At 34.3% G+C, this 13,406-nt stretch overlaps 2 protein-coding genes across 4 annotated transcripts; both read right to left on the bottom strand.

Annotated features, from left to right (window-relative positions):
• Positions 1-380: 380 nt before the first annotated feature.
• On the bottom strand, positions 381-5,423 carry ABIL1 (ABI-1-like 1). 2 transcript variants are annotated; one of them, XM_022032117.2, is made up of 9 exons: positions 4,960-5,420; positions 3,466-3,548; positions 3,071-3,221; positions 2,880-2,979; positions 2,689-2,781; positions 2,515-2,599; positions 2,351-2,391; positions 2,139-2,242; positions 381-856 (listed from the first exon to the last, which is right to left on the bottom strand). In XM_022032117.2, the coding sequence occupies exons 1-9, from the start codon at positions 5,134-5,136 to the stop codon at positions 704-706; spliced, it is 987 nt and encodes a 328-aa protein (XP_021887809.1). In that variant the 5' UTR covers positions 5,137-5,420; the 3' UTR covers positions 381-703. The 2 variants fall into 2 exon arrangements, with proteins under 2 accessions (XP_021887809.1, XP_088075595.1); XM_088219469.1 differs by lacking the exon at positions 381-856 and adding an exon at positions 1,098-1,834 and having other exon boundaries at positions 4,960-5,423.
• Positions 5,424-6,586: 1,163 nt separating this feature from the next.
• LOC110807088 (DUF2358 family protein (DUF2358)) lies at positions 6,587-12,400 on the bottom strand. 2 transcript variants are annotated; one of them, XR_015819093.1, is made up of 3 exons: positions 11,850-12,400; positions 7,080-7,621; positions 6,587-6,877 (listed from the first exon to the last, which is right to left on the bottom strand). XR_015819093.1 is itself a non-coding variant. In XM_022032113.2 (2 exons), exons 1-2 carry the CDS (start codon positions 12,209-12,211, stop codon positions 7,216-7,218), a joined length of 768 nt encoding a protein of 255 aa, XP_021887805.1. In that variant the 5' UTR covers positions 12,212-12,400; the 3' UTR covers positions 6,907-7,215. The 2 variants fall into 2 exon arrangements, 1 of the variants encoding a protein (XP_021887805.1); XM_022032113.2 differs by lacking the exon at positions 6,587-6,877 and having other exon boundaries at positions 6,907-7,621.
• Positions 12,401-13,406: the final 1,006 nt, after the last annotated feature.

Below are 13,406 nucleotides of genomic sequence, written 5' to 3'. Positions count from 1 at the left end.
TTAAGATTAATATGATAATTATAAATAAAATTAAATGAATTTTTTAATTTCTTACAAAAAAAAACTTTTTGGTGGAAAAAAAGGCAGTGATCAAATATTAAAAGGCATACATACATACCAACAAAACTTTGAATAAAACATATTGCTTATAATTGATAAACAGTTTAAGATTAAAATATGATTAAATTCTCTTAATCACTGACTGATCTAATCCTTTTTTCATATAAAGGAAAACAGATATACAAGTGAGGCTAATCATTATTACAGAATATAAACATGTTAAACATGGATGCCCATCAAATTTTTTTTTTTTTTTAATTACTACCAATAAAAGTAATTAACAGGCATTTCAAATACAAGAGCATTATAAACATGACCCGTATCAAAGGTAGCACTTTCACATTTCAGGAAAAATATTCATGGTCATCTACAACAGAAAAGCATGGTAGAAGGAAATGTCTAGAGAGGATCTGCAACAAAAATAGAAGACTAGTTGGTCAGAGCTAACAATCAGTGAGTAAATAAATCTTTCCCCCATCTTTCTCATCACATTATTTTATGTGCTATTTACTCATTATTTAGGTGCAATTTTTATATCTGATATTCAGAACTTGATCAGGTCACAGGAGATCATAATTACAGGACACAGGAGTTTGTACTCGGGGACAACATCTTCTGCTTGATTCAGTAAGAAACTCGCAACTCATGAGACATATCCAGCTCTCAGTTTCGGTGTTTTCTGTTTAACGAAGAAAACTGATAGCATGCTTTTGCTGCGAGCAGGAGCACGTAGAGTCTCATGTCTTGGATTGTCAAAGGATCCGAATGCTGTCAAAGGTTTGGAACCCTCCAAATCCTGCAAAAGGCAGGCATCATGTTAGAATTCAGTTCTCTAATCTAACGGGATGGGAGTCTGAGGACAAGCATATTATATGCATTAAGCATTAAACATCCGCATCAATTGAGAATTTGTACAATAAAGACCATATTATGCAATATTTGAGTCATTCGTCATATTACATGCATGTTTGACATACTTTAGGTGTGAATGGATGAACCAACCTGGTGATTGTGCTTCTACTCCAAGAAAGCTCACAGAAAAAAGCAAAGCTCGATATATATATGAAATTATTCTCATTGCAGTTTCACTTTTTTTTCCTTTTTGCTAACTGAATTTCACTATATTATTAAACAGAAGAATTACAGGTAAGACATCTTCTACATCTACAAAATAGCATAAACCAACATAAGTATTCAACATCATGAAGACTCGTCAGAGCTGTTTCATGCCTATGATGTAATCCAGTGAATACACGGAATCCCTGAGTTCACAAACATCATCCACCACATTGTTCTCGTCAGAAATGGTGTGTAGCACCTTCTCTGTCCAACTCATGAAGTAGAAGGTTATTCATATGGATGAAAATTCAAGGGCCTAGGACATGGATGTCAATATGAGTTTCCCACCAAAACAACAGAATTCAAGGGCCTAGCACGCATTTTTGACTAGGGCCATTGGCATGGCAACTCCCCCAATTATGAAGTAATAGTCTGCCAGATGATCAAGAGAAGAAGAAACCTCAACCTCAAAACCCCAAACTCTTCTAGAAAACTATTGAAAAATGGCAGCAGCTTGCCATCACCAACTGAATGAAGTGGTAGAAACCTCTAGGAAAACAAGGCTGCTCAAAAACTTCACTTGCTATCTGGTCATGAATACTTATTCCAATTATGCATGCCTGTATTGAACACAGACTATCCAAATCTGAAAGCAATTACCCACTTGGTAACACTGTAATTAGCCCGAGCAAAAGAAACATTTTCCTGGATTTATCTATTTTAGCCAAAAGGAGACAGAAGATAAAGGAGCAACATAAGTTCACGTACCACAGAAGCTAATGCAAATAGATGTTCTAGATGTCTTGGAAAAGGTATCATTTAAGATAGAAGCAAGAAACATGATCCAAAAATGCTTCCATTGCCCAGGGGATAAAGCAAGATTGATAAAAGGAAGTCAAGACTCAAAACAGATTCAAAGAGTATAACAACAATATATCTGCTGCAATTTTTTATTATCAAGCTTGTACACATGAAAGAATTGATGGGTACATCCATGTTAATGTTAATCTCCTAATTACCTTGTGCACACCATATTTTTGCATCATTACACTGGATGTTGGGCCTCCACCCAACAGCTGAGCAGGAGCCACAAAGGATTTTTTCTTTATGCTTTCTTCGCTATCTGCATGCATAAAAGACATAAGTTAAGCACAGTTAAAAGCTCAGACAATCATATATATAAGTATCTATTATTCACATGGTTGCAGGGAGGTAATGAATCTCTTATTACCCAGAAGATGGAAAGTCCCAGTTGTTTTTTGATCTTCCTTGCTGTACGGTAAACAAGGTTAAGAATTTTTAGAAATGGCAAAAAATTAGCAATGAAGGGGATTACTTAATAAAGTTAACTTCATTCATCATTGAACTGTTATCTAAGAGTTTCTATGGACAAACCTTGGTGCTGGTTGTGAAGACCCTCTCAATGTAGAAGTAGTTTCAGAGGCTAAGTGCCAAGATAGACTTTTTGATGCAGGGGCATCTATGCAACCAACCCTCAGTATCCAGTCAGAAAGGAAAAGAATTCAAAATAAACAACTAGTCAAGACATACCACGAGAAAGCCTTATACCTGAAGGTTGAAGATGAGATCTAGCTTGATAATGATTTTGCCTAGCATCAGCCCGTGCTTGTGGACTAAAGTGCACCTTCTTACTAACAGAATCTAGACAGCAAAGAGAATAAAAGGAGAGACAAGGAAAAGGAACGAGAAAATAAACCACAGAAATTGTCTTTTTAGAGGTGCACAATAAGCAGCCTTACTTGGTAAAGCATAATGCTTATGATGTCTTGGGATGAATGCCAATAGCCGCTGTTGTCGAAGACCCTCTATCTCAGTGAATGTTCCGCATGTAAAGAGTTTCTAAAATCAAGAAAGTAGGTAACTTCATGCCTGCTATTATACTACTCTTTCTAGACCTGCAAATTGGTTGAGAAACATGCAAACCAAGTACCTGATTCAAACAAGAAACCTTTAGCTCCATTGTTGAGGTATCTAAAGTTTGTTGCTCAAGAAGGTCAGTTAACTTGTAAGCCACAGTACCAAGGTGATCAACAGCATTAACAAGTGCTTGTACAGCATAATCTTTCAAGTTGTCCAGTACCCTAATTAAATAATATTGATGTAACTTGTCAGAATAGGATGCAAGCCAATAAAAAATTATCACCTGATAACCTTGCAAATGAAACACAATGTCACTAACTAGCAGTTCATGTTCATTAAACTTAAAAAAAGTCCACAGAACATGGACTTTGATTGCAAAAATTAATAACCGGCTTATATAATAAAAGTACACAATCAAAACAAATGCAAGGAATTAAACCATTTAATCGAATTAGGAAGCCTTACATCTGTTTCTGCTCGCTATGAAGATAAGACTTCTCACAGTAATCTGCAGCAGAATAAAGTTGAGGCCTCAAGTTTTTGAGCTCCTGAAATACTATGCAAGAGGATTAGCATGAAACCAGGAAACGAATTTAAGTCCTGATAACTATGAATTTCCTCCATCATATAAACAAAAATACTAACATTTCAAGCAACCTACAGCAATCCTGAAGTACAACTATCCAAATCACAAGTTACAAGTTGAGGAGTAAATCACAGAACACCACACAATGCCTTTACCATTTCTCTAAAAAGGAAAAGGCTATTAGTTTATCGGTTGTAGATAGAAGTTTTATCAGAAGATCAGTCCAACAGAAAGAAAAAATAATGCAGATTTATATAATTCAGTCAACAAGCATAGGAAGATGAACCTACTAGGTTGAAAAGTTCCATATCATGAACTACAAACAGAATCCACAGGTTCTGTGCCTTCAACTTTCTTTGTATTAAGAGAAAAATAGTTTCATAAAGCCCCATTTTCTAGGCTATGCCTAATCAAAGTTCAGTATCCTCTTCAATTTCAGATATCGAAGCTTGTTAAATATGGAAATGAATGCAATAACATTTGTTGAAAATTAAACCATTTGTGAGGTTGACCTATGTCTGTTTTCATCGTCTCAATCCATGCATTTCTTAATCATCATATATCCATAGACTACAGAAATCTTTTATCGAAGAATGTTAACGCTTAGCTGCCAAATTCCTATTATATAGCTAGCCATCATTGTATTTGAACTTTCCCAACATTCAAACAGACAAATGCCCTAAATACTAAAATCATTGTCTCACACAAATAAGAAATGTCTAAAAATACAAAAATGATTGCCGCTGCAAAAGTCCAAAACCATCAACTTAGTCATTAAGATTACTCCATTTCCCCAATCAATATTATCACATCAAGCTAACCTGTTCTTTACATATGCCATCAAGTTAAGTGCAGCCGTTGGAAAAACTACAGCAAACTTTTTTCATCTATAAACAAATAGAGTTCTTTCTACCACATATTATATTATACCTTGTTTCGAAGCTAAATTTAGAATTTTTTCTGCTTCCTCACCCGAGAATTTAATAAATCTAATAAATTTATCCCACTCAAGGCAGCAATTTTTTTCCCCTCAACAAAGTATCATAAAACATTAAGAGAAAGAACTTCACTTCACCCACTATATCAATAATTCAGTCCTCAAACACACAGAATGACCAAAAGAAGAATTTCTTTATAAAAAAAAAAACAAAAGGAAAGAGAAGCCCACCTCCAAAAGGTAATAATAAAATCAGTAATTGTAAAAGAGATCAGATCTGGTTCCCACAATCCATACAAATATATGAAATGGATTCAAATCTTTTCACATAACAAACACATTGGTCATATGATATATAGATACACACCAACATATATACACACACACACACACATAATAATTAGAAAAAAGGGGAAGGAAAAACGAGGAGGTGCACCTGCAGGGCTTTGATGAAGCTCTTGCTCCGTTCCATGGAGACTTCATCGAAGGTCATTGCGGCGTTATGTGGCCTGGGTTCCTCCACTTCCATTTTTTTTTTCTCTTTCACTTCGTCACCAACTATGAAATAAATTTGAAGAGGGGGGAATAAAGTAGTAAAGAAATTACAGAGCATGAAATTTAACCATTACCCATTAATTATTTATACATGAATATTATACTATTGCATTAATAATTCGGAATATGGGGAAGAAGGAGAGATGGGTTTGGTGGGATAGCTAAGCAAACCAAGAGAGAGAGAAAGAGAGAAGATAGAAGGGGAGTGAAGTAGAAGCGATTCCAAGGAGTTTAGTGGGATATTATTTGTTTTATTTTCATGGGTTTATCAAAAGAGAGAGAAATTGAGTCAATAGGCTCATATTTATTGAAAGAGTATATGTGTAGTTGCGGTGGTTGACAGACTTCAAAGCCAGAGGAGAGGGGGTATTAAAACAACAAGCTAACGGCAAGAATCCCATTACCTGAAAAGACGAAAATACCTTTGTTTCCTAGATAGTAAATTGAAAAAATAAAATAAAATTTAGGTTCAGATTTTAAAAGATAATTTTAATTTTTAGATATAGAAAAATACTTTTATTGCTTTAAATAAATAAATAAATAAAGGTGTGTGTGTGTGTGTGATGGTGAGTCGGTGTCGGAGGGGGGGGAAGTTAGGTTGATTATGGTCCAGTTCAGACATATGACAATAAAACAGTACCATGGAAAGATTCTTGTCTTTGTGCATCATATCTGCCAAAATGCCCAAATGGGCATTGCCTTCCTTTTGTGTTTTCCTCAGGTTTTATTTGTAATAAAATTTTAAAATTGTAATAAATAAACTTAATGTCTAATCTAAATCTAAAGAATGTATGATAATAATATATATTAAGAAAGAAAAAAGAGAATTAAATTTCTTTCTCATAATTTTATATGAAAAATTTACGTTTTAAAACAATTTTATAACACTTTAAAGAATAAATTATTATAACAAAAAAAAATTACCAAATTAAATTATAAAAGAGTAATTTAAAAACTAAATTAGTAATTTGCACTAAAATTAGATTATAGTAGGAAAAAGCTTAAATCAAGATGAATAGACTCTATGACTTCATGGCCCACTCATCTCCATATAATGAATGATTTTTTGAGCTTGATGGGGGACCAAAATGAATAGACTCTCATCTACATCCCCTGTAATTTCTTTTTTTTTTAAAAAAATATATATATATATTTTATACAACAAATACAAATTCATTTAGTATTATTATATCTGTGCTAAGAATTTCATATAAATAATATTTAATACTCATTTAAGATTTTTTAAAATTATTAATAAAAATGTAATACTACATTTAATTGTACCTATTCAATATCATTTGTTCTGATTTTTTTTTTTTTATAAAAAATTTAATAATGGATATGACTTAAACTCTTGAAAATAAATTTGTATAATATATGTTTATTTAACTTATAACTTATTTATAAATAATAAAAATTTAGCAAAATAAGTTAAAATGTTAAATAAAATTACTAAAAATAACACAAACAAGATTTAATAATTTTCTCAAGGACATTTTGATAAGAAATAGAAGAAAAAAAATATATTAAAACTTATTACGGAAAATACTAATAATAATAATAATAACTAAAACAAACATCTTTATAATCTACTTAACAAGTGGAGTTGGGCAAAATTAGTATAATTCATCTCTTCATGAGTTTGGTGAATTACTTGCACTGGTGGCTCCCTCATTTAAGTTTTTCATCACACTCATTCACAACATGACAAAGCTTAATAACCACCATTAATTTCTCCATCATCGTGTCTGCTGCAGCACCATGGGAGACGAATCAAAATGGAAGGTACACCTCATCATCTGTAAATTTTCTTGTTAGAATCCACCAATTTTTAGGAATAAAAGTCAATATTACTTGCATTGCATATGGATATACAAGGTCACTTTTATATATGATTCTTGTACAATATTGTATTTGGTTGGGTAACTGGGTTCCAAGCCTTAGGGTCAAGTAGATACATTTACCATACGCATTTACAAATGATCAAACTAGGATACTTACAGCACTACCGGAGTCGTCTCAAGTCCCCACGGGACCTACAACTGGGTTTTATACACGGACACGGTGAACCACAATCCCAAGCTTCATCACCGTATTTGCTCAAACATAGTAAAGTAATACCAAAATTTTGAAAGATTTAGGATACTTCGGAAGACAAAGATGCAACTTCGAAGTAAGTTGGTTTCGGGGTAGAGGTGCAACCGATAGATTGAATCAGTTCTTGAACAGCCAGAACATGGAACTTTGGAGGTGAACTCGGAGCGATGTTGTCAACTCGATGCTCATAGATCTTTCCGTTCTTGTCGAGTTTATATTCTGAAGTACCATCAAACCGAGTATGGCTCTCCCAAGGAACTCGTGCAACACCATGAACAGTCCAGCGGACCATGATGACATTTTCCATAGGTTGCCATACGTTAATAATGTCAAGCCACAAAGCCCTGAAAAAAATCCTTCCATGAAATCGTAGCCCCCAGAAAATTGACTTATAGTTTTCGATGCCAACAAAGGTATTAAGAGGATCTTTGAACACAATGTCGTCCCTGCAAGAAAAAGGTTAAATTGTAAGCATGTTACTAAAATTGAACTGATGAATAAGAAGAGATTGGGAGTTAGGACACATAAATCTATGTTGATTAGGACACATAAATCTATGTTGATTTCTTAAAAAATATAGAAGAACAATTTTTTTTGAAATAATAAAAAATATAAAAGAACAATGCCACATGAAATTCTACACAGCCCACTTAAAAAAGAGAAAAGGGGGGTTGGGGGGGGAGGGGATGAACAGGTAAAACCGACATCTGAAGATCACCGTTTCAAACATTCAATTACAAACTGTTTATGTATTTATTCCAATCCAGAAAAGTCTTCAATAAAATAAATATAAATGACAGCAAAAGCACCTGGCACACAAAATAGCACACGAAACATGTTTTATATCTAGGAAATTTAGCATATTGCAGTAGGCAACTTAACACCATATTGCTGAGACCTTTGATTGTAGACATAATCCATACACTTAACAGATCTAGTACAATTGTGAGCTTGAAATTGTGCTTGAAATGATACATATGATATCATGCATCTCCCGAACTTCTGATGGCCAGCTTATAATTTCTTACTATTATTTACACCTTCTATGGTCAGCAATGTTGCAGACTAAGGTAAAAAATTGCTACAAGAACAAAATCTACATAGTTCCTAAAGTGAAAAATACCTACATGAGGTTTAGAACTAAATGGGCAATTCAAAAGGAAAGAAACAGTCATCATTTTATCAACATATTTGAAACTATAATCTTCAAGTAGTGTTTCAACCAACCACTCAAAACACCATCCGATTTGCCTTAAAGATGGTGACATACAAGTAGAGTTTCAAGTATAGGTGTCAAAATCACAAACATTTACAATTGTGCATACAAAACATACATCAAGTGATCCTTCAATGCTACGTGGTTTTTATTTAACATTCTTAATCAATAAAACAACCACCTGTGCTTGAAGAACCTGATGGCGTTAAATTTTCTGGATTATAACCAAACTTCATTCCCAGCTTTCCACATCTAGTATTTCCTTTGCAAAGATTTTGGTAGAAAAAAAGCAAGCTATTCAGAATATAAATGAAAGTAACACTTTGCAGTTCCCAACTTACCCTCAAGAACTGATGCAGAATGGGGTAGCATTAGATCTCCTAAATAAATTAGAAATTGTAATTATATTAAATGTATAACAACTATATTATTTAGAAGTCTATTATTATATTATTAAGAAATATTATTATAGTTTCAGTAATTCAGGATTCCTTTTTCTTATTAATGTTCCTAATATTATTGGTGTTAATTTCTTATTTTAATTGGGATTAATATTCTTAATCCCACAAATTTACTATTTTTATTTTAATTATGTTTAATAAAAATTGCTTAGAGATTATTATCAATATCTTGTAATTTCACTCATTAGATCATTCAGTTATTCAATAATATTTTTGTAAGTTTCTTATTTTTTGGTTGTATGATGCAATCAAACTCTTAAGTCTGATATCTAAAACTTCTTACATGTTACCTATGTATCATTTCTAGGATTTTATCCCCCAAGTCCCTAATTGGATAATCAACCATATTTGTCCCACATCAATTTAGTGCTAGAACTAAAAGAATCCAACACCTAGATTCTCAAACCCCTATACCCAAATAGTCCCAACCCTATCTGAAAAAGAAAATGCAAAAAAAATAATAATAATCACAGAAACCCTATAACAGTTGTCAGTTTTATTCACCACCCACCACCTGGAGGTGGTGGACACCACCTCTACCGCTAGCTTCAGAAGGTCCCTATCGGCAGACCCACAAAGTCCCACCACAAAACCCCATCAGTGAAAGTGCTACACACCAGCGCAAGTCATCCCCAGCCGCTGCGTCTCTTGATCCTGTATTTCTACACAATTGTGTCTCACACTGAGCTCCAATCTACAATCACCACCTCCGTTTAAGACCACTAGCTGAAGATTGATGTCGTCCAGTGACCAAACGCGACAAGTGAACCACAAATGGCCAACTGCAATCAGACCTTGTGCAATCTGTTTTGTTTTGGCTTCTTCGATGAGTTCTTAGTTCAACCAGACTTTTCTAAAGAGAAATTAGTCAATTATGGTGATTGACGCAAAATTAAATGCTAAATTTAAGACACGAGGTAAGCAGGAATATCAAATTCGAAACAACACAAAACATTAGCGGAACAATCTAGAAAGAACTGAGACACTTACCCACAAAACAAGTACGTTCAACAATTCAAAATGTAAAAGTTGAACAAGTTGTCAACAGAGGACACATTAAAGATAATGCTGAAGATATTACAAAGAGGATAAAGGTAGAAGCTCCTGATTTTGATGGAAGAGGAGACTTCACTTTCTTTCTTGATTAGCTTAATTCAATGGAGAGTACTTCAACTGGTATGACATGTCAGATGAACAAAGAGTTCGATTTGCCAAGATGAAGTTTGTTGGGCTTGCAAAAATATGGTGGTACACTATTGATGAATATATGACAAAAAAGAGACAACCAACAACTGAAACATGGGATAAGATGAAAACTATTCTTTGTGAAAAGTTTCTACCTCCCAACTAATTTGATAAACTTTGTGACCAAGTTTATATTTTAGTCTAAGTACACACGGAAGTTTGAAGAATTAAAGATTCGGAGTCAACTAGTTGAAGATTATAGTCAAATAACATCTTAATTCAAGCCAAGACTAAAAGTTGATATTAAAAAAGTGTTAATTCAACAACCTCCTGCAACTATAGCACAAACTTACCAAATTTGATGTGGAAGAATATTTGGGAAATCCCTAATTCCAAGAAACATTGGGAAACCCACTCCTAAAGATATAAATTGAATCAAAATGTGAGCTGAAGAATGGATCAACATCAAATTTCAAAACTCCTAAAGGTAAGGAAGTTGTGTGCTTTAGGTGTGGACAAAGTGGGCACATGAGTTAAGAAGGCCCAACGAAGAATAACTTGCATATTAGAATTTTTAAAAAAAAAGAAGGTACAAGAAAGAGATGATGGTAATGTATCCTATGACAATGATGATTTAGGTCCTAGTAAACAAGTGAGTATCTCTATTTTGTTAAGGTGCAAATCATCAAACTCCAAAGTGGAAGAGCAAGAAAATTCACTATGTCTTCCTATTGCTCAAGATCTTTCCCCAAGAGTCAACTCTATGGATAGGCAAAAAGAACCATTTAGTCTTCCTATTGCTTGTATCTTTCCCCTAGAGTCGCATACCAATTGCTCAACATGTTGATTTCATCCTCGCACCAAGATTTAACACTCCTAAATAATTCTCCACGTATACTATTTTAGGTATTGGCGAGAACCACCAAACACAAAAGTTGCTAAGTTTTCTTAGAAGAGCTTGAAAGTCAAGGTTTTAAATCATTTGTCACTTCAAACTCGTGGATTATTATTCCTAACTCTATTAGTTTACTATTTCTTATTTGACTTATATTTATGAAAGATTGTTTATACATTATAATAAAAAAAAATTTAGTTTCACTTATTGAAGCATTCTGTTATTCAATAATATCTTTTAGAGTTTCTCATTTTCTAGTTATGTGATGTAATCAAACTCTTAGTTATGATATTTATTACAAGTAATATCTAAGAAACTCTAGGTGTAATGTTTAGGGTTTTATCCCTAAATCCTTAATTGGACAAAACAACCCTATTTGTCCGATATCAAGATGAAGATAAAATAGTTACAGCTAATCGTAAGTAACTAAATATCAGTAGGCAAACCTATCAAGCATAGTCATCACCAAAAGGAGAAACCATGATGTGGCTTCTGAGGTAAGTTTTGATTCATCCCTAACTACATCAAACTCATCAATATAATTCACATTCAGAAGCAAGGTAGAGGGGCATATATCATATACATTTAGCTCCTTCGTCCAAAAGTCATCAAGTATGATTCACATAACATGACAAGTCTTCAAAGAAATAAAGAAAGCGAAAGCATGAACAGCTTGTTACACAACAAAAATCTAAAGCTAATTCTAGGAAAGAAATAAACATACTTGATTTTAAACTTATCTGAATGCGATCATTTGGTGTAATTACATAAAATTTCAATTTCGAGCTAAAACAACATGAAACTTTGAAGAACCATATTAAATTTTTTTCCTTTGAGTCCATTGCTCGGTAACCGAACAGAGAATAAACGAAATAAGAAAGCAGGCGAGATAAAAGAAAAAAAAAATACAAACAAACCTGTAGATATCGAATCTGAGCTCCCTATAGAAGAGCTCCGGAAAATCTTCTCTCAAAGCCCGAATTGCATAGCCCATGTTAACGTAGTAATTCTGCTTCTCCTCTTCCTCTTTGTTCTGCTTCAATCCTCGTTTCACCGAAGCGGTATAATGACCATACACCTTTGCTTTTTGATCTAGTCCCGCAACCCTAACCTTGCAGTCTCTAACACCAACATCAGCCCCAACCCGAATCCTAGCCCTAGTTCCAATTTTCTCATTACTGCCCGAGACAGAGAGGCTCGCTAAACATTTAGGTTTAGGACTAGGTAAAATCTTCAAGGAGACAGCGGAAACTTCGGGCGAAGAGATGAGAAATGCCATGGGGAAGTTAGTTTGGCTGGGATCAAGGGTTTTAGAGGCAAGATCAGAGAGAGATTAGAGAAGAAAGTGTCATTTTCCCGGGAGAATGATGTAATTTCCTTTCAAATTTGCTTGGCTAGCGAGAATAGGAGAATAGCATAAGAGGATATCCAATAATCCATATGGATAATGCGTTTTTCTTCTCATGGCTTAATTTATCGATTGATTGGTCATATAAACAGCTTCCTGCCGGGTCGGATCTCTAATGGTTTGCCCCGTACCATAACGGAAAATTACGATTTTGCTTTCTTGAAGAAACTGCATAACTAGCTTGCTTTTTTTTTTTTTTTCATCGTTTTTCTTCTTTTTTTTCTTTTGAAAAGAAATAAATTCATGCATTAATTAGGATATCAATACCACAATGTCGGGAGTAATTCTTTCCCATATATGAAACACTGGATAAAGACACACAGCTTTGGCAACTGCACGAGCTACCTTATTACATTGTCGTCTCACCTACTTGATTGACAACTCTGGTCTCAATATCAGCATTGATCTCCAGTCCACTACAATGAAACCATATTCAAACTCATCCTCATTCTTGGTTGTCAGCACATTTTAAACTCTCTGAGAATCTACCTCCACAACTCTTTGCCCCTATATGTGTGCATGTATGTATTCCAAAGCTATTCGGCACCTCAGCAACTCAATAGAATGCACCGAGGAGCATCCCTTCAGGCGGCTGGAGAAAGGGACCATTGCATTTCCCATGGAGTCGCAGACAATTCCTCCAAACCCGACATCATATCCTGTTATTCGAAAACTAGCATCAATATTACATTTCCAAATACCAACCTCGGGTGCTTGCCATGTATGCACTTCCCATACTTCCTTTCCATGCCGAGTACTTCTTTGGCCATGAACTACCTTAGTTTGCCATCATTTTGCCACTACCGCAATAGTAGGACGAATTTCTGATTAACAAAGATCTTATTAGACCATACAAACTCATTTCTCTCAAGTCAAATTCTCCACAAACAACAGAGAGCCATTTTCACCTCCTGCTTCGGTCGTGATCTGGCTATTTGCTCCCTCCACTTAAATATATCAATATCATCAACCTCAATTCCCTGTACACCCAGTAAGATCCAACACCTTCTTGCTTTCTCGCAATTAAAGAACACATGTCTAATAGTTTCCTCCTTCCCATACCTCT

This window comes from Carica papaya, chromosome 5 (assembly GCF_054855325.1).
Source record: "Carica papaya isolate Zhongbai chromosome 5, ASM5485532v1, whole genome shotgun sequence".
Lineage (NCBI taxonomy): Eukaryota > Viridiplantae > Streptophyta > Magnoliopsida > Brassicales > Caricaceae > Carica > Carica papaya.
The sequence above is the reverse complement of the archived record's forward strand: the minus strand, read 5'-3'. Positions and strand labels throughout refer to the sequence as shown.